This window comes from Ostrinia furnacalis, unplaced genomic scaffold, assembly GCF_004193835.3.
Source record: "Ostrinia furnacalis isolate ACB-3 unplaced genomic scaffold, ASM419383v2 OfSCF0322, whole genome shotgun sequence".
Lineage (NCBI taxonomy): Eukaryota > Metazoa > Arthropoda > Insecta > Lepidoptera > Crambidae > Ostrinia > Ostrinia furnacalis.
In genome coordinates this window covers 889,466-910,104 of record NW_021130561.1, presented here as the reverse complement: position 1 = coordinate 910,104, position 20,639 = coordinate 889,466, and the positions used below count along the sequence as shown (strand labels likewise).

General features: G+C 34.7%; 1 protein-coding gene across 7 annotated transcripts in view; it reads right to left on the bottom strand.

Moving 5' to 3' along the window:
* The window catches only part of cher (filamin A protein cher), an 83,696-nt gene that overhangs the window by 41,820 nt on the left and 21,237 nt on the right, over positions 1 to 20,639 (bottom strand). For 2 of the 7 annotated variants that reach the window (XM_028315783.1, XM_028315787.1), the window contains exons 2-3: positions 13,054 to 13,166; positions 12,278 to 12,328 (exon numbers count right to left, since the gene is read on the bottom strand). In XM_028315783.1, coding sequence (XP_028171584.1) covers positions 12,278 to 12,281 — 4 coding nt within the window. In that variant the 5' untranslated portion in view covers positions 12,282 to 12,328; positions 13,054 to 13,166. Of the gene's footprint in view, positions 1 to 77; positions 228 to 12,277; positions 12,329 to 13,053; positions 13,167 to 15,336; positions 15,520 to 20,639 lie in introns of those variants that run through there. The other 5 variants (XM_028315769.1, XM_028315776.1, XM_028315795.1 and 2 more) reach the window with 5 other exon arrangements.

The window sequence follows — 20,639 nt, the reverse complement described above, 5'->3', positions numbered from 1 at the left end:
CTTCTTGGTTAGATTTAAATTTTGATTAAAAAAAATTGTGTAGTGTATGTTCCTGGCTGAAAAAAAAGAACTCGTACTCGCGCCATTTTTTAAAACACCAACCGTATTCGAAATTTGAATTTTACCGCACAGATAACACTTCACTTGTCACTTGTTTTTTAAATCCCAACGCAGGCTGCGACCCGGCCACGGTAACTCGCGGGATTGAACTAGGCCGCGCAGAGCGGGCCCACAACGTTACACTTATTTATACATATCAAAATAATTATACATTTATTCCAAACATTTTCTCGGGAGATATTATCGTCACAATAATCTACATGCAGTACACGTTTGCTCCTTTGTCCTTTATGAATAAAACTGTTTATTATCAACTTTGAAAATGAAAAGTACGTGAATTCCAGTGTATTTTTATAATTGTTTGAATAATAAATAAAGGCTGGTTTAGCGTTTAAATCAACGGTCGTTGCTCTCCATTTGTTTTTATAACAGCGCAACCTGCCAGATAAACATAAATTTTGTGCCATATAATTGGAAGATCCATTTTTATGTAACGATAAAGTTTTTAAAATATTGTTAAAATCTTATCTAATTGGCAAGCGTGATTCAAAACACATACTGGCTGTTTTTGAACAAATAAAAGTAATAAGGTATTTTTATAAGTTATTAATAGTTATACTACCTATGTAGTTACTATTTTTACATGCACCATTACTTATGATGGCATTTTGATTATTTAATTGATCGACATCGGTGTGTTTTCTGATTTGATATAACTTTGATTTTCATAACAGGTTGGAGCATTCTAGTTGATCCTTTTTTCGCGAAAATCATGTCGCCCTTCACGAAATGGTCGTTTTTTTTTTTTTTTCAGTATAGAAACTGGCCATTATATTTTTTTCCGAATCTACAAGAAGGTCCTATTTTTATCAACAAAAGTCAATTACTTCTCAAAAAAGGTTGAACCATTCCTAATTTTCATTTGATCCTTTAAAAAAAGTATTTTCTTAACGCATCTCTGACTTTTTTTTACCAAAATAACCCTGGTCATTATTCTTCCAGATTTAAAACAGGATATCGACATCCGAAGACAATTTTAATCGCAAAATGACATTAAATTAAAAACAGCTGAAGGTCAAAATGGCTTGCAACCGATGCAGTGGTCTGGAAATAGCCTGCAATCAACTTTATTAATCGGTGTTTACTGTGTTACAGCTGGATGCTGGATGATGTATGACCTGGAATCCAGGAGATGAGAACTGTTTCCTTATTAATTAATAAGGTGGCAAAGATATGAGAGAATTTATCCTGGAATTTTGAGTTGAAATACACTTTTGGTGTCTGTGAGTGATTTCATATTACATTGCTTGAGAAAGCTTTGAAATTCAGGACATTTTTTATAAGGTACCTACCTGCCTTTGACAGAGCCTAGAGATTTCTCCTATCCTTTAAAATATCATGGAACGTCATACATTGTGCGAACGTATTTTTTTTTTGGGATGGACTGTCCCTCTGAAGCGCTGTGCGAATGTAAAATAACAAAATTATTACTCTCTGACAGCTCTCGATTTTTTCATGGATTTATGGTAAAGCCATAATTCCGCTTGGAAGAAGTAGATATGTATAAAGTCTATATGAACAACTTTCTCGGAGTGACTTTTATCAGCGTCAGAACAAGTTAGGGATACGAATACTCATAAGTCTTCCAGTAAAAATTCAAGTGTTTTTAATCGCGAAACACGTGCTAAACATTTCTGAAAAAAACCTAACTATCGAGAAAAGTCACGACCTTTCTTCCATGTCATTTTAACATGTCAAATCATACCAGACCTACATAACAACTTATAAACTCGTAAATGAAAATGAATGCGTCGTTACGCCTCAGATTGCATTTTATTATGTTGTCCAGTCAAAGTGACCTCATGCAATGTTTTGGTGGACTTCCAAATCCAGGAGCTATTGGCATGACATTCTGCGCGTGCGTCGATTAGGGTAAGCGTACGCTAAGAATCCTCGATTACAATGATATTGATATATAATTTTTTTTTGTAACAGGAGGCAAACGAGCAGACGGATCACTTGATGGTAAGTGATTACCGTCGCCCATAGACACCCGCAGACCCAGGGGCGTTACAGGTGCCTTTAAGGTGAAGATACGCTCTCCTCTTGAAAGCTTTAAAATTACTATGGATATGAAGTAGGTTGTGGTTGAAAATTAAGGGTACACGTAAGAAAAGAAGGCATCCGAAAAGAAGCAAAATAACTATTAAGACTATATATAGTATTCGAACCTCTAAATGCGCAAAACGGAAGGCTTTTATGGAACCTTTGAACCTTCAAGTCTGACTGAAATCGTGTGACCTCAGTTGTGTTGTTACATGTAGGCTACATAAAATAAGCACTGAGTTACTATGGAGTAGAGCAAGCAACGTTTTCAAGTTGAAATTAAAATGTTCTCGAGGTAGGAGGTATGCATTCGAACTTTAATGTTCCATTTACTTGCCCATTCTGGTTCACACTGAGCTTACGCACACCCTTAAGTTTAATACTGCGCATGAAATTACCGAATATCTTTATAATAATCAGTAAATTATATTAAAAGATAGTGCGACGTCTACGTCAAAACATATCTACATTGTAGTTGAAAAGTCACGCTAATTACAAGGACTTGATGCTACAGTGATTATGCCCGACGGATTAGCAAGCTGAAGTGGCAATGGGCAGGGTACATAGTACGCAGAACTGACGGCCGATGGGGCAGCAAGGTTCTGGAGGGGAGGCCGCATACCGGAAAAGGCAGCGTGGGACGTCATTGGGGGAGGCCTATGTTCAGCAGTGGACGTCCTATGGCTGAAATGATGATCATGATAATGCTACACAGTGAAGCTTGAGATGTTTTCAAGAAGGTCTTATCCTGCAATGATCTGCGTTGAACATACTTTTGTTTATGTGTCTATTACCTATAAACAGGAACGTAAAGCATGGACTATACACCTACCTGATTCGCACTTACCTACTACCTACATATTTGAAAATGGTATTTCTTATAAATAAGTGGCTGGAAAATGTGACTGAGCTTATTCCGCCACTTCTCAGCACCAGCCAAAATGTTGTCCCAAAATGGTGGTAGAGCAAGCTATATTAGAACGTTAGAATAACGCTCGTATTAACAAACGATGCTTGCTTAAGTGAAGCAGCAAATTTAACGCACAGCGTTGAATAGAGGTCTATGATTGGTTCGTGTGTCACCCTGCGCACTGTGAGACCTCATAGTAATGTTTGTGAATACGGGTGTAAATGCTCTTAAAAGGGCCTACAATACTTATAAAGAATTTTAAATAATCGACTTGCTTCCAGTACAAATTGGATAACAGATGACGTATCAAGAATACAAGCATTGTAAGATGTTATGTGTGCATACTAAACTTTCTTTCTGGAAACCTACGTCTGAGTCGACATTTAAAAATATGTAAGCCAGTGTGACCGAACAGTTAGTGCTCAATTAATAAAACAAATTATTTATCGCAATTGGCGCTAGTGAGTCACGCGGAATCTTGCGGAATGTCACACTTTTTCAAACCACCTGATACATTGCCAAATGTAAGTTGACATTTTATTATATTAGATAGAGGAGATGCGCAAAGACCCAATTCCTATGTAAAGGTGGGCGCAGACGCGCGAGTTTTAACTAGGGATTAGTCATCAAGTTTTTACAACTTTTCATTAATAACTTAATAACCTCCAGTATTTTCGACTATTCGGGTGATGGATATAGTGGGTAGAGAATCTTTAGCCTCAATGCCATATTGTATCATTTTGGTTTTAAGTTAATTTGCTACTTGGCGATGTAAGTGTTAAAATTACTGTAGCTTTTCATAAATGTATAAATCGAACTTCATTACAGCAATTTCTTACTTCTGGGTCTCTGTAGTAACTAGTAGTGCTCCTAAAAACAACTGACTAAAATAACTGCTTACCACATATTTTATCTATGTCGGTATTGTGATTGACAAGGTTCAAAACATAGTTAATATATTTTCAAAATTTATTATTATATTTGATATTGATTAGAGCAAAAAAATTTTTAGTTTCCCTGTCTCAATGGCCCAATGTTTTAAACATAGAGTGCAGGTGCGGTTTTGTTTCCCAGTCGATGAATCACCTGATGTCGTGCCCTGAGTGCCCGAGCAACTGCACTCAGGAGGATTTGATGAGTGCTGCTGACAACGCCACTCTTGTGGCGGAGTTTTGGGCTGACACTGTGTAGATTTGTTGTCGACACGAAAAGAAGAAGAATGGCCCAATGTCAATAGCATTAACAGCATAATTAAACTAAGTTTCCCAGTGTGCCCTACGCCTTACAATTTGGCATCACACGCTAGAATTAGACACCGCCTAATGAGGCAGCCTAAACTAATTGCTTCCAGTGCCGATGCACTATTACTATACATATAGCTTTCCGCCATTTTGTCCTCGTCATCAAAGACCTTAACGAAACCAATTAGGTCGTCCGTCCATCGGGCAGGTCATCTCAAGTTTAGTGTTGCAAGGTCATCAAGAACCACAACGCGTGCTATACATATTGACACTTCAGCTATATTTTTTGGTAGTTAATGTTTCGGTAAGGGCAATAAGATCGCTTTTAGTATACCCATTGATGGGCTACCTTCTTATTACCAACTAGCGGCCGCCCGCGAATTCGTGCGCGTGGATCCCGTTTACCCCCTTAGGATTGGAGTTTCGTAAAATCCTTTCTTAGCGGATGCCTACGTCATAACATCTACCTGCACGCCAAATTTCAGCTCGATCCGTCTAGTGGTTTGGGCTGTGCGTTGATAGATCACTATATCAGTCAGTCAGTCAGTCACCTTTGAGTTTTGTATATAAAATTTAGATTGCGTTATGTCGGCTACCTTCTTTCATAAGGCATAACACTTCGTCGATTATTATGATGAATACTTAAATTGTGGTAAGTCCTCCTGTCCCATAGTTTTCCTTAATTTCGAACTCCTCCTATGTTCTTCTGATTAATTTCGTTGCGGGTCCAATGACAGTTTAACTTTCCCCCGGGACAAACTTGACCTTCATTGGTTGGGCTTTTGTGGCGGTCAAGCTGTAGATCCTGGCTACACAGGAGTTGCAGTTGCAGTGGTGGGAACGAGAGGTGGGAATAGTCCCGTGTCCCATAGTTTTCAGCAATGAAGAAAGTAATAGAAATAGAGCAACTTTAATTTACAACAGGTACACATTTATAACAAGGTGAACGTCTCATAAAAAAAACTATTTCATAACAAGCTTCTAGTTACGTCCGCGAATGCATTAAAATTTCTGAAATGCGCAGAAAAAAGGCCGTTAAATGTCTTAAAAAAGTATCTTATGGTGCCAAGTGACTGTGGTAGTAAATAATTTGTCTTTTTCTAACCACTTTCTGTGGGCGAGATGGGCAGACAGAATTTTCGTGATTCAGTATAGTTAATGTTCGTGAGTCAGTTATCTATTTTTCGTCCATTGAGGAGTTGTTGAGACGTTATTAGTTATGTCAGATGTCAGTTCAGTTTTAGAGGACATCAAACTGGTATTTTACAACGGTTTAGTAAAGGTTTGGTGGCGAAGATTCTGGCGAAAATTACTTTTTTTCTCAAACCGGGTTTACTGTTCAAGCTGTGACCTGGCTATACAGAAGTTGCAGAAGAGCAAACTTATGAAATACAGGGTAGTTGATAGCATCAATCAACTGCCATACTTTTAAAGAGCTATCAAAATACGATTGTAGTTAAACTCAAAATATGACGCTACTTTTACTCATTGACTATTATTTGTTTCAGATCAACTAAAAATGTACTTACTAAGTTAAGAAGTATTAAATGAAACGAATTGGTTTGGAATTATATGGTTGAAGTGCCTTTAATTATAGGTTTTGGTGTCAACAACTCAAAAGCATTGTGAAAAATAAACCCGCATGCAAAATTTACATTTTAACTGCAGGTTCTATTCCTATCCAGTTATTAGGATGTCTTTAAATGTAACTTGTATTTTATTACTTGCGGCAAAACTGAAGCGTTTTATTGCTCTATCTTCCTTTGATGTAGTATTGATTTTTGATCGTTGGTTTACGATTTTGCAACTCGGATGCGATTTTATTGCACGACTTTGAAGTCTTGAAGTACATTAGAATTTTGTAAAAGGACGTTTCAATTATTAATTTTATTTTCTGACACGAAAAACGACATTCAGTTCTAATTATTTATTTCAATGTCATTCAATCACATTCAGGCTTCCTGTTAAAAATTGTATTGAAAGTACCCATTCTACCAGTAACACAAGCATAATGTATTTATTATTTATAGCTCACCCAAGGGGTTAACGGGACTATAGTAGTTACTGTTTTTAAAAACTAATATTTAAAAAAAATGGTCATATTTTGGTTCAAAATGAAAAAAGGCTGGACTATCTTTTCGGAGCTCTTGACCTGTATCTCACATGGTAAGTGATGATCAGGCCGAAGGTGGAAGCGGGCTTCACCCGGAATCCTCAAATCACTGAGGAACTGGCTATCTTACCTCTAACTGCCGGAACACAACAATGCTGCTAAATATTCCAAATTATACGAGCAAGCTAGCTCTACCCAAGTAGCAACAGATTATCTTCATAAGGCATTGAAGATATCTTGAAGACTAGTAGCCTAATTCCAGCCGTTGTCTTGGCCAAGACAATAGTCGCACTCAAGAAATCTTGAAGTTATGCCCCAAGACAATGGTAAGCAAAAAAGGGCACAATCCTTTGGAGATCACTGAGACAGAGTTAAGTCAACGCTTAAGGCAGACTTAAACCCTAATTAAGAGTGTAGTTTTAAGAATTTCTAAACAAGTACTATAATATATCTTTTAGTATGACTGTAGACAAGGAAATAGAGTTGAAGATATCTTGAATACTTATTTAAGACTAATAATTATTTTTACAGCTAAGGTTTATTTAACTTCATGAAGAACTATGTAAGACACTTTTTATTAAAGAGGAACTTAATTTAGAAAACATTGTGATCTTTAACTCTAAATCAACTTTAGATAAAGGTAAATGAAAATGGCGATTAAATTATTTTAATAACTAATTTATATTATGTCTAGAAAAGACCTTGAATGTCATTTTTGCATAAGAAATATAAACGCAGTGTGGTTTCTCGTGTAAAATCAATGGATAATGTTATAAAACAAGAGGGCCTTGAATAAACCTAATAAGATCAATAAAATATTACGAAATTGTATTGTATAAAGAAAACTTTGAGGTTATAAAATAATATTTTATTTTATGCAAACGTTCTTAGACATTTATGCAACTAGAAAAAGTGTAACAAAGACGTACTTTAATTTAAATGGCCTCTTGTTATGATATTATTGGTTAATTTCTGATTTACTTTTTGTTACACATAGCTCATAATGGCGGTAATTCTAATTTGTCTTAATGTAGCAAGAATATAGAAGATTTTGAATTCGTAAGTTTAGTGAAGAAAGAGTTGAGTCAATTTATACTTTACATAGTATTAGTTTAGAAACATTCGATTTAACTTACACTTAAAATTCACTTGATGAAGCATTACTTAAGTGCATGTGGTATCAAGTAGATCTTTAGTTTTATTTAGTTAAAACTAGATAGTTTTCATTCTGTCTTAGTCTTGCTAAATTATTGCTGCTGCTATACATTAGAGAACAATTCATTCAAATCAAATCAAATCAAATTTCTTTATTTGCGTAATTCCAGGTGCATAAGTGGTTTTACATAGATTTGGTAGGTTTCACTGAAATTTGCTAACTTATTTATTTCTTAATTACATGATTTTTCCTTCGACTTTCTCCGTGTGGAAGTCAAAAATGGTTCTAATAGGACTAATTGGTTTTTACGTTTCTGGTTTTGTTATAACATATAGGGGAAAGTTCGGTATATTGTACTGGCGGGTAAATTGCACCACCCTCATATTTCGTAAAGTATTCCTTGAACTCTGTAATTGCAACACAACAATTCATTGAATATCAGCCATATAATTTTTGCCGTGTTAATGAACACACGACGTATTTTATTGTGAAAAGTTTTTATTTGTTTTTATGGAACTTTTAACAATTTGCAATTGTGTTAAATTTAATCACACAGTGTTTCTAATTTATTAAATGAGAAGATTGAGAAGCGTAAAGTTCCACACTTTACGCTTCTCAATCTTTTCATTTAATAAATTATTAGAAACATTTTTTGGTAGTTATTATTATGTTAAGATTTTTTAAAAGTACCTACTGTCACCTAGTTAGTTAAATTTTATAATATCATGTTGTACTCAACTTTACCATACAATTTCAAAAATATTTTAGACAATATTTTAGTAAATCATATTTTGAGTTGAGAGATAATAGCATAATTTAGTTCGCGAGCGACCGCACGCATTTTGTATCAAAAATTAATACAATAAGCTGCGCACGCAGGTGCCCGCGGCAGGCGTGCATTACCTTGAATTAATAGGCGTGATCCTGTTTTATCGAAATCGTCCCGTTAAGTGTATTTTTTCTCAAAATGTAATAGTTCTAGTAAAAAAGTAACTAACTTAATCTTCAGAAAACTATTTCTAGGACAATGGTCTTTAAAAAGCCCTAAGTAAATCTACGAATACTTTATTTACTTTGCAACACTTAAATAATACTTCATCCTATACTATTTAGTATTAAGTGAACATACAAAAAATCTTAATTTAGTAAAATAAGTTTTTTTTTACCTTAAGCTAAGAATAACTTAAGACCAAATTATCTAAAGAATACTTAACTTGGTTTTGGGTATTCTTAATTTGCTTAAGTACCGCTCGATGAAGAATATAAAGTCTTAAAGAAAAAAATCTCTATTCTAAGTTTATTTGGTTTTAGCTTAAGTGTAAATTTAGATAGAGTTAAGACAAGTAAGATTTTGCCCTTAATACCAATTGCTACTTGGGTACCACGGTTTCAGGACAAAATTATTGGGATGAAGTGGAAGAAGTGTCTGTATTCTTATCAGCCTTTTATTACAGAAAATACTATTTAATTTATAAGATAGATACACAATATTTAATGAGGACTGATATAATATAAGTATGGTCTACTTTCAAAAATATTTTTTTATCTGCAAATTGATTTTATGTAGTGTAATGCTTCTCACGTTAATGGACCTTCTCAAAAAGCAGGAAAATATCATTCTGATTATTATTAGCTTGTAATCTTTTCGAGAAACGTGTATCTTTGTAATCATAATCGCAAAAACTCGTAATTAATTACATAACAAACCTCAATGTCCTCCGTCAATCACCGCACATGACAGATTGCCAGAAAAAAAGTGACAATTTAAAAATGGCCGCCGCGGTCTTGCCGCCTTTTTTATGGGAAACGGAAGTGCCGGGCTAAATGGCGCGAACAGTTACAGCGTCTTTTTAATTTTCTGACGGAAACACGACTTGAATGATATCTAATTTGTCGCGAATATTTTGTTTGTGACGATATATGATATTGTTACGGTTTCTAGATGCTAGTGTCATTTGGATTTTTATGTCCTAGGAAAAGAAATAGGTACTATCTCTTAGGTCATTGTCTCCACTGCAGGAGCACGACTGCCGCTAAATTACCAACAAATGGAGGATTTGGTCTACACTCACTGGTCAGATGGGTTGGGGAGGCAAAGAAATAGGTATATTCTGATTAATTTCCAAAAAGGTAGAGCAGGAACTTTTAGAAGTGTGACTTTGTACTAAATTCTTACAAGTGTGGTTTGTTTTAACCCTTAGTTTTACATTGCATACGTCATTATATTATTACATACAAATAGATACCTAGGTACAAAAGAGAGCCCATCAAGGTACTACATATTATTATGATACTGAAGCATCTAATCTTGTTGTGAGAGAAGTAATTTTGAAATTAGAACCAGTGGATTTATTATCCCGAAGTGGTGGTGAGACAAGCTAGATATTGGTGTGTATGAATGCCCTGAAAAGGGCCTACATACAAATTAAGAATTTGAATTAAAATACAGTGTGAGTCACGTTAAAGTGCACATATGAAAATAGATGAAACTAGACCTATTTTTATCGACAAAAAAGAGGTCAAAAAATTTTTGAGATTTTTTTTTTAATTTTTTATAGAATTTTTTTTCTTCCAATTACTTATTGTAAAGAAAACGTAATAAGTTTTAAACTAAGAGGTATATTCTGATAAAATAAAAACAGTAATAATGCTAAATAACAGGCGATACTAAAAAAATACATAAAATACACAAAAAAGGCCAACAAATAAAAAAAAATGATACTTTTTGAAAAAAAACTGCTTTTTTTTCAAAAGTATCATTCGTGTTTTTTTGGTTATTTGATAAATTTATCCAAAAAATGCCCCTATAACCGGTGGTTTTTATTACTTTGTATTATTCTCTATCGTATTACTTTCGTAAAACCAAAAATCGCATGTCTCTATCCCTATCACAACGTTTGCAATGATCGTTTGAACTAAGCCTCTCGGGGCGCGCCATTCAACGCTTCGTTAACAACGAAACTGAAAATGGCTCTAGATTTGTAATTTTGATAAAGACAAGTTAGATTTCAAATAGAAAAGATTAAATAAAGACAAAAAATTTCGAAGTAAAATAAGCATTTTAGTTAAAATTAAAATTGTCTCTACCTGTAGCGGAGAATAATGTTGTGGCAGGCCTTTGTTCAAACGATCATAGCAAATGTTGTGATAGGGATAGAGACATGTGATTTTTGGTTTTACAAAGGTAATACGATAGAGAATAATAAAAAGTTTTATTTTATTTTATTTTATTTAAAAAACCACCGGTTATAGGGGCATTTTTTGGAGAAATTTATCAAATAACCAATTTTTTTTCAAAAAGTATCATTTTTTATTATTTGTTGGCCTTTTTTGTGTATTTTATGTATTTTTTTAGTATTGCCTGTTATTTAGCATTATTACTGTTTTTATTTTATCAGGATATACCGCTTAGTTTAAAAGTTATTGCGTTTTCTTTACAATAAGTAATTGGAAGAAAAAAAAATCTATAAAAAAATAAAAAAAATCTCAAAAATTTTTTGACCTCTTTTTTGTCAATAAAAATAGGTCTAGTTTCATCTATTTTCATATGTACACTTTAACGTGACTCACACTGTAATACTTATAGTCGAATGTGCTATCGACTGTGGGATACCTTTTGAGTAATTTAGAATGTACCTACCTAATCGAATTATTCTTTACTTTTAATCTGGTAAAGTACCTATTTTCTGGTATATAACTTCATCGTGACCCGCCACAAACTATTTAATTTTGAAACGTGAAACGTGAAATTCCTACCAGTTTAAAATACATACCGGGTGGCAACCACAAAATATTTATAACATTATTATAACCACTGCGACACCTGCTCTCATAAAACATATATTGCGTCACATACTTCGTGGAGTACATTAAACATAGATATCAAGGAATATGTATATTTATATTGCTCTAACTGAGCTGTCAAAAGTTTTGAGAAATATAATTATATTCATAATTTACTCTAAATAAAAATATACAGGAATATAGAAAATGTATTTTTAAACCGCAAAATGGTTTCAGTATACAGCTAAAACTAGCTCAAATAATGATAGCAGCAAAAGCTTTACGAAAGTTCACGATTAAAACAAATTAAAACCACGGACGATACAAAAAGTAACAAATGAAAAGGTCGGTTATAAAATCATGCAAAGCGCTGTGCACTGGCAAAATAACGTGAACGGAATAAGAACAATAAATTAAGAAATTTAGAATTTTTCAATTTAGAATTTCGACCAAGACAATCTTGTTCCCTGTGAGAAAAACCTGAAAATTCCGAAAGAAATATTCGCTGCTACAATATCAAGCAGCTTTCAGCGAACGACGACCAAACTGCCATCTAGTGAGTGGCGGACTCAACTATTAACCCTGTATTCATTGAGTCCGCTTTCAGTGAAGATGTTGCTTTTTATAGCACCGAGTATACTAGTTTCATAAGAAACTAAGAGATGGCGCTGTTCACAAAAAAATTATCGTGTTAGTAGCACAGCATTTTTAATATCATTTTGTAATTACAATAATTAGGTGCGCAATAAGAATGACGTCACAATAAACGAAGATAGAAAACTGGGCAACATGACAATGGCAAAATCAATCAATTGGCATGAGGATTGGACAAAGATCTGGCTAGGAAACATACTCGGAAAATACACAAAATGTAATGGTTTCATAGGGCCTGGGTCACACAGACATACCCATTATGTGTAGCCTTATATCACTTGGGCGGTAGAACGGTGGAAAAAAGTCTGGAAACGGATAAGTTAGTTTTACAGACAATAACTTACTCATAATTCATAGCAAGTTTTGATATTACACCTAGCGAATTTCCCTAGTAAAACTGAAAATTTGCCCACTCAACTGGTCGAAGTGCTTTTCTTACACAATTGCACCATTTTATGCGACATGATGCATTTTTGTTACGGCGGTGAAACGCATCCCAGCAGTTTCTAGGCACATTTTAATTGAAAGAAGAGCAATGATGCACCCTGAGAGACTCAGTAGAGTCACAACAACGCATCATGTTGCCGTAGCCTTCAATAAGTATTCTGAAAGTTTCAGAATTTGTTTTTATAAATCTGAGTAAGGCTGAGTTGCAACACTTAACTTTAACCGTAACTACAACGATAGCCGGTGTTTTTATATGGAGTTTGACAGATTTATATTTAAAGTAGGTAAGATGGTGCAACCCAGTATAACGTCGTTGACGAGTGAAAACCTAGTAAGTCGTTTTTACCAAAAACACTTTTTAATGTTACAGAACAAAATAAAAACTTTTAAACGCACATTTTGAGCTCACCTATATTCGAATGGGATTATTATATTTATTGCGTTCAATGCAAACCTCATAAAAACATTTATGGGACAGTTTTTTGTCTCTCCTGAAATGTTGTTTTCGGTACTCCCGAGGTTTTCACTCTTCAACGACGATAAGTATGTTAAAAGAATAAAATGTAGCTAAAAAGATATATACCTTCTAGAAACTGTCTGGTAGGAAGTCTTAAGGAGACCTTGAGGGAGGAGGCGTAAGTAGAGTCGATGTACCACCGCGGGTCGCGCTGGTCACCCAGCCTACTGTCACTGCCTCTGAAAGGAGCAAAACAATCAATTAATACTGGATTCGTTTAAATACACATTTGTATCACAATACATGTATGGTACAATGTGCTGTCCCAATGCTATGCTGAAGAAAACAACTGCTGATAGCACGTGGTTGCTTTCTGCAGCTCGTTTCGGATTAATTAATTTATTACTATGAGACAAAAGTAGCTCTAACCGAATCAAAACTTTTGCGATTTAGGTATTTATTTATGTAAAAACTTAATTGCACACACAACACACAAAAGAATAAGTGGTACAAAAAGACGAACTTAATGCCATGTGGTAGGTATTCTGTATCAGATGACCTTGGGCAAAACAGAGAATTTATGTCCATAACCTAAAACATTATGCCTGTGAGCTTTGGCACTGAAGGAGTGCTGAAAACTGGACTAATATGATAACATGGTCATCTAGCTACCAAGGCAGACAATATGAGAGATTTGCAGGCATGCAATAAGTATTCCATGTTTGTTTTGGTATTTTTATTCATTAAACAATTATTACCAACGGGATAATAATAGTCCCATTCAGATATGGGAAGTTGTTTCAAGTTATTATAATTTGTTTCGTCGTATAATAAAGAAAAGAATAAAAGTTCGCGAAGCAAAAAGTTTTGATTGAAACACGTTGATCGTCGGCCTTCACGACACAATTAGTTCAACCGGATTACTAATGTTTGGCCAAAAAACGTTTCCCAAATTATCACATGGCAAACAACGTTTCGCAAATTTTCATTTGGCAAATTCTCATTTGGCAAAACAACTTATTGCAAACTTTTAATTCGCAAATGTCTTTTTTGGCATATTATTGTTTAGCAAATTATTGTTTGGCAAAGTATGTTTTGCCAAATGTTTCATTTGGCAAAAATATTTCACGATAAACTATTAACAAAATAATTTGATTGGTGCATAGAATGGAATACAAATTAGCTTGTGGTTATTATTTTGTTTAGTGGGTAGTTAATATAAAATTTGTTCTAAATTTATTTTCATATTTCATTATTTTTATCGAAACTAAATGATTAATTAACAATAGAGGTGATTCTAGCGCTCGGCGGCCGCTGCCGCGGCACGCTTCGCTCGCCTTCGCGCGTTAAGGGTCACTGTTCTAACCTAACCTAACCTACTATTTTCTGCAAAACCTACTTTCGCATCCATACTATTTTCTGCAATCTCTTTGTTTTACATAAAATTCTTGTGAAAACCATGATCATTTGCCTTGTGCTTTGATTTGTGGGTAACGGTGGGTAAGCATGTGAAGTTTCAATTTGACCAAATAAATTATTTGGGATATAATATTTGGCAAAATAAAACATTTGCTATATAAACTTTTGCCAAGTAAAATTTGACCAAATGATAATTTGACCATTTGAAATAGTTGCGAAAAGTACATTTGCTAAAAGTTCATTTGGGAAATGAAACTTTGGCGATAAGTTGTTTGCGAAGTGAAATTTGGCGAAAAGTAATTTGGCCAAACGGAAGGATACCAGTTCAACCACTAACCGCTAACCCATAATAGTGACTGAGGATGTCTGCTACTATCTTCTAACTATAGTAGGTATACCACCTGTCTTTTTTAACCGACTACAACAAAAAGAGGAGGTTCTCAATTCGGTTGCTGTCATGTGAATTGCAACAATAGCTTAATAGGAGCTACCCTCTAGAGTAGGTACTATTTCCCTAAGTATTGGCCCACATTATTATGTATTTGGAAACTGTAATTTACTAACATTTATTTGTTGTTCGATAAAGAATGGTATTCTTGTATTATTAGGTAATTTGAGAACTTAGTATTTTAAACCCTTATTATTATGAGTGTGTATCTTAAAATTTTAAATACGTTATATATTTCATGAAATATGCATTTTATGTTGGTATAATAAATAAACAAATTAACCGCGTAAAGAAAAACTAAATATTTTGTTATTTTTTTGATTAAAACATTAAAATAAAAAATATTTTTAAATAAACAAAAGTAGTTTGAATATAGAAAAAAAACATGTTAAACAGTCTCTCAAATATATCATGTTATAAGTTTCTTAAATTCGCTAGAACTCTACAAAGAGAGGTTATAACAAACCAAAACATTCGCACGTCTAACTTTTCACAACATTTTGCAAAAGCAAACATACAAGCAAAAGGCGAAAAATAATTACCCCGAATCCATTTTGAGGACCATCTAAGGGAGCACGTATAATCTATGTATAAAATAAAATTCGCTAGCGATATTTAAAATAAAAACTACATGATTCCTTCGTACATATGTCAAACTAAACTATTTTTAACGCCCAAGTTCACGTTGCTCGGCGCAAACGTAAATATCTCAGCGTGCGATTATGTCTGCGCGCGCGTCGATTTCAGCAACTTCATAGAGCTTACGGCTTTTCAGGACGTCTGTGTTCGTTTGTAAAAAGTTCCGAAGCTTTGAACCAGATGGCGCTGTAGAGTTACCGAGAACGTAGTTCTTCTATTAGGCGCTAGATGGCGTGTTTTTGATTGAGTATAGATTGCTTAAAATGTTTTTCCACTCGCCGCTAGATTGCGCTCTCTACTTCACATTTTTGTAAGTACTAAAGTAGGTAATAAATTATTAAATTAAGAAAAAATAGATTTTTCCAAGAATTTACACCTAGATTTAGTTATAATTGCTATTTAATAAAAAGGCATTCTTTTTCTGTTGATTTTCACAATCGATCGATCGATTTCATTGAAAAAGAATTTTACTAAAAACACCAATTTATAAATTAACTGAAATTTACGAGCAACTTTTTGAATCCATTTAGGTATTTTGCAAGGTACATTTATCTAAATTGATGTGGTCGTAAAATCCAAAGCAAATATTTCTGCTGAAATAGCAACGTTAATGTTCTAAAAATCGCGTACACTGTTTGGTTACAAAATAACGTAAACACGTCTGATTTTAATACATTGTTTACTGAGCAATATATCTAAGAGAAGTCGTTACTGATAGTCCAGGGGCCTAGCAAGTTAGGGCTCTTTCTCACGGAGACATCCTGTTTCATGTAGGATCCCAGTTAGTAGTAGGTATACGTATCCTTTACACGAACATCCCGAATGGAATGTCCAATTTCAAACATACCAATACCAATTTGAGAGTCTAATTAAAGGATCGAGACAGATGGCAAGCTCGCGAGAAACTCAAAATGAAAGATATTCAGCTGCAAACGCCTTTACCTTAGTTTTTGATGAAGATGATGATGATGATTAAATAAGTACTCAACATCCTGAAAGGAAACCTACTTTTATGATTGAGAAGTTAATCATATACGTAAAAATAATAACTTTGTCAAACCTTTACGTACTTTAATCATGCAATTTTGGGTTTAATTTACCCACGCTCCTTGAACTTTTAAGCCTCGTTAAATCTTTACGAAAGTATTTAGTTTAATTTTTTTTTTAATGGGACAACCAACAACACATTCCACAAAAAAAATATTTAAAACGTATTTTAATCTGGTCCCTTGCCCCTAGCCTAAAAAGCGGTATAAAAATATGCGTGCGCGCCGACAGCGGCTGTTATTACAACGCAGCTGTTTCACGACATGCTTGCATTCTAGATCTAAAGTACAGTCAGCTGCATTATAGTTCAATTTCCTTCTCTCGTTTCTAGGAATATCTTAAACTCCTGCGTTTGAAGCTTGAGTAAGAGACAACTAAGTCACAACTAAAAGTTCCTTAGCTCTCAAAAGAGTATTTTAGTAGGAAGCAATTGGGTTTTCATTGGGATTTCCTTTCATAAAAATATCTATAATGAAGTCAGCAAATCAGCTTGAAAAGCAAATGAAAAAACAATCTTTTAGGTTTCCTTCCAGTTCCAGAAATTGATGCTTCGATGGAGCAAAGTCTTAGCCGACATGATTAAACGCCAAATTTTTGTACTTAGCTTTCTGTTCATCTTTTAATAACTATGAACTTTTCATTGTATAAATTAATCCTTAAGTAGAAAGATGAGGGCACCTAAGCTGGAAATCTTAATTCAGAAACCTTAATCTTCCACGCTGACTGTACTTACTTGCGTTATGAATTGAGCTTTTGATCCAGATGCACATTTTATTAGGTCAGCGTTTTAGGTTCACTTACTCTTAATATCTTTGAATTAGCACACTGTTAATAGCGTCCGCCAGTTTGTTTTCCAAGGATCAATCGGGATAAAATTAGCCATTAGGATGGCACAACAATGTAAACTGTGTCTTTATACTTTATGACACATTATTGAGTAGTCTTCATACACCTACAGTGGCATTATGATAAGAATGATATTTAAAAAACGTGTAAAGTTCGTTCATTTCAGCCGAAAGACGTCCACTGCTGGACAAAGGCCTCCCCCAAGGATTTCCACAAAGAGCGATCCTGCGCCGCTCGCATCCAGGCACCTCCCGCGACCCTCACCAGATCGTCGGTCCACCTGTCCACCTAGTGGGAGGCCTGCCCACGCTACGTCTTCCGGCTCGTGGTCGCCACTCAGAACTTTCCTGCCCCAGCGGCCTTGATTTTAGCGATTCTGCGGGCTACGTCAGTCACTCTGGTTCTCCTACGGATCTCCTCATTTCTGGTAGAGTATAGCTAAATAATTCATTTAGAACCTGAGATAATTACCTATTTTCATTTTAGGTTGAGATTCTTTATAAAATAACAATAAAAAGGCAAAGATGCCACATGGTATTCTTTTAAAGGAAGTTCGGTAGCTAAAATGAAGATGATGATTGTTTTGAAACTAAAATGTATCCTACCAAACACATTTTCATGTATTTTGTTACCAGGAAGACACCATATGGCAAAAGTCATCAGATCATGTAGAGCCAAGCTTCTAACTCTTTAAGCCCTAACTTTGCAAACTTTACACCCTCTTGACATTTCTTGGCCGTTTCGTTATTACAAAAACTATTAGAAAATTAGAAAAGTAATATACTCGTACTTGACACTACACTGCCGTAATCTCTAAATTAATTTTAACCAAGTTAAAAAAGGAGGAGGTTCACTAATCATCTAGTTCTAGTTTTAATAGCTTTCCTCTCAGATACAAGCGTCCAACAATAATATTACGAGGAACATCCAGTCGGCCGTTTGTCATCTCGACATTTTGCTATGCGGCACCCGATACTGTTTGAAACGGATCAGTTAATTACTGATTTAATATTAAGAGGACTCTATTATGACGGGAATCGGGATGTTATGATTTCTTTTTGTTTTTGTGACAATATTATGTGACTTTTCTTCATCCATTCACTAGCATTTAATTTGCTTGTCGATCCATACAAGCCGGTCGAATTAACTGCGCACCTGATGGCTGTCACGTCACATCGACGCTCTGGTACTGACGGGGTAAACGCGGGGAGGGGTACAGGTGAGTGCGAATAAGAGTCACATTCCAGTGAGGTACGCAGTTAGCTTAGGCCCAGAACAGACGGTGAAACGCAACTGCAACGAAACTGCAACTGCTAGTTACTTTTGAGTTGCATCTAAGTTTCTGCCATAGCGTCCGTTGAGAGACCACACATGACGCGACCAGTTTGAAACTTTCAGTTTCAGTTTCATTCATCAGAATCATCAGAAAGTTGCAGTTGCGTTTCACCGTCTGTTCTGGGCCTTACGGGTTGTAGTTTCAAATTCCTCATTAATTTCGTTGCGGGTCCAATGACAGTTTAACTTTCCCCCGGGACAAACTTGACCTTCACTGGTTGGGTTTTTATTGGAGGTCAAGCTGTAGATCCTGGCTACACAGGAGTTGCGGCGGTGGGAACGAGAGGTGGTAATAGTCCCGAGTCCCAGATATAACCTTAACTACCGTAGACCTATAATTCCCATTTTATTACGTCACCAGTCAGTAATTAACGATAAATCTCAATCAAAACCGTAGAATTAACAAACAAAAGTAAAATCCGCCACAAGAATGCATCGTAAAAGTCTGCAGGAAATGTTGGTTACCCGAAGAATTGCCAATTTATAGTCGTTTTATAAATACATTAATTAGGTAATAGCAATTTCGTCTGACACATACCAGAACAATGGCGTACTACGAAAATATCTGACTGTAAAGATAATGCCACATAATTACGTTTAGGATATTACAAATCAGAAGATGATTGATAATCTTACAGCACACTATAACTTTTGCCCGCGGTTTCACCCGCATGAAATTCAATTGAAAATTGAAATAACTTCACTTGACGCTTGTCGTTGTAGGTAAGTAATTTGGTCAATTAACTCAATATCGTTTTAATTATAGTAGTATGTTTTCTGATAGGTATAGACTGCTTTTTGTCACACTAAATGCACAATTTGGCGTATAATAATAGATATTCATTTATTGTTATTTATTCTTAGTTTAATTGCCTACAAGTACTTAAGGCTTGNTAACATAGTAACTAAATAAGACGCAATATAAAAATTTCATCCGTTAAAAGCCCTCAAGTTATTTCTGAACTTTAGTTTAGTAAAAGATTCAGAATCTCAAATCGCTTATTTTAAAAATAAAACCATTATTAGAAAACGAATTGAGGTAACTTTGGGAATTTATTCTATCGAGTCAACTTCATCAAATCGTGTTTCCATCCATTAATAGCCCTAGAAAATATCCTCAACTATGCCCAAAAAAAATCTTAGCCTTTTATTTTACTGTTTAGTACCTCAAAAATGAAAAATGAAAACCTCATTTTCGCCATTTTCTCTGTTACCCGGCCTTAAAATAATGAGTGCCACGTTTCTGGTACTGCTCTTCTGGCCTATCTACACACTACACTTCATTATTCTCCTAAAACAGTTCCTATCATTATTAAAATTAATATCTTAGACATAAAAAGCTTATCATATGCCAGAACAGAGCTACACAGCACAAGAGACAAAACATGGTGTGTCTTTACATTTTGGACTGACGCAGATGATTTGCCTTGTAAACAATTCTTAAAAGTCCTTTATTTTCTCCAAATCTAAAATAACTCAAAGGTGACTGACTGACTGACTGACTGACATAGTGATCTATCAACGCACAGCCCAAACCACTGGACGGATCGGTCTGAAATTTGGCATGCAGATAGATGTTATGGCGAAGGTATCCGCTAAGAAAGGATTTTACGAAACACCACCACTAAGGGGGTAAAACGGGATCCACGCGTACGAAGTCGCGTTCGGCCGCTAGTAGGCTTATAAATACAGTGTGAGTCACGTTAAAGTGTACATATGAAAATAGATGAAACTAGACCTATTTTTATCGACAAAAAAGAGGTCAAAAAATTTTTGAGATTTTTTTTAAATTTTTTATAGATTTTTTTTTCTTCCAATTACTTATTGTAAAGAAAACGTTATAACTTTTAAACTAAGCGGTATATCCTGATAAAATAAAAACAATAATAATGCTAAATAACAGGCAATACTAAAAAAATACATAAAATACACAAAAAAGGCCAATAAATAATAAAAAATGATTTTTTTTTTTAAATCT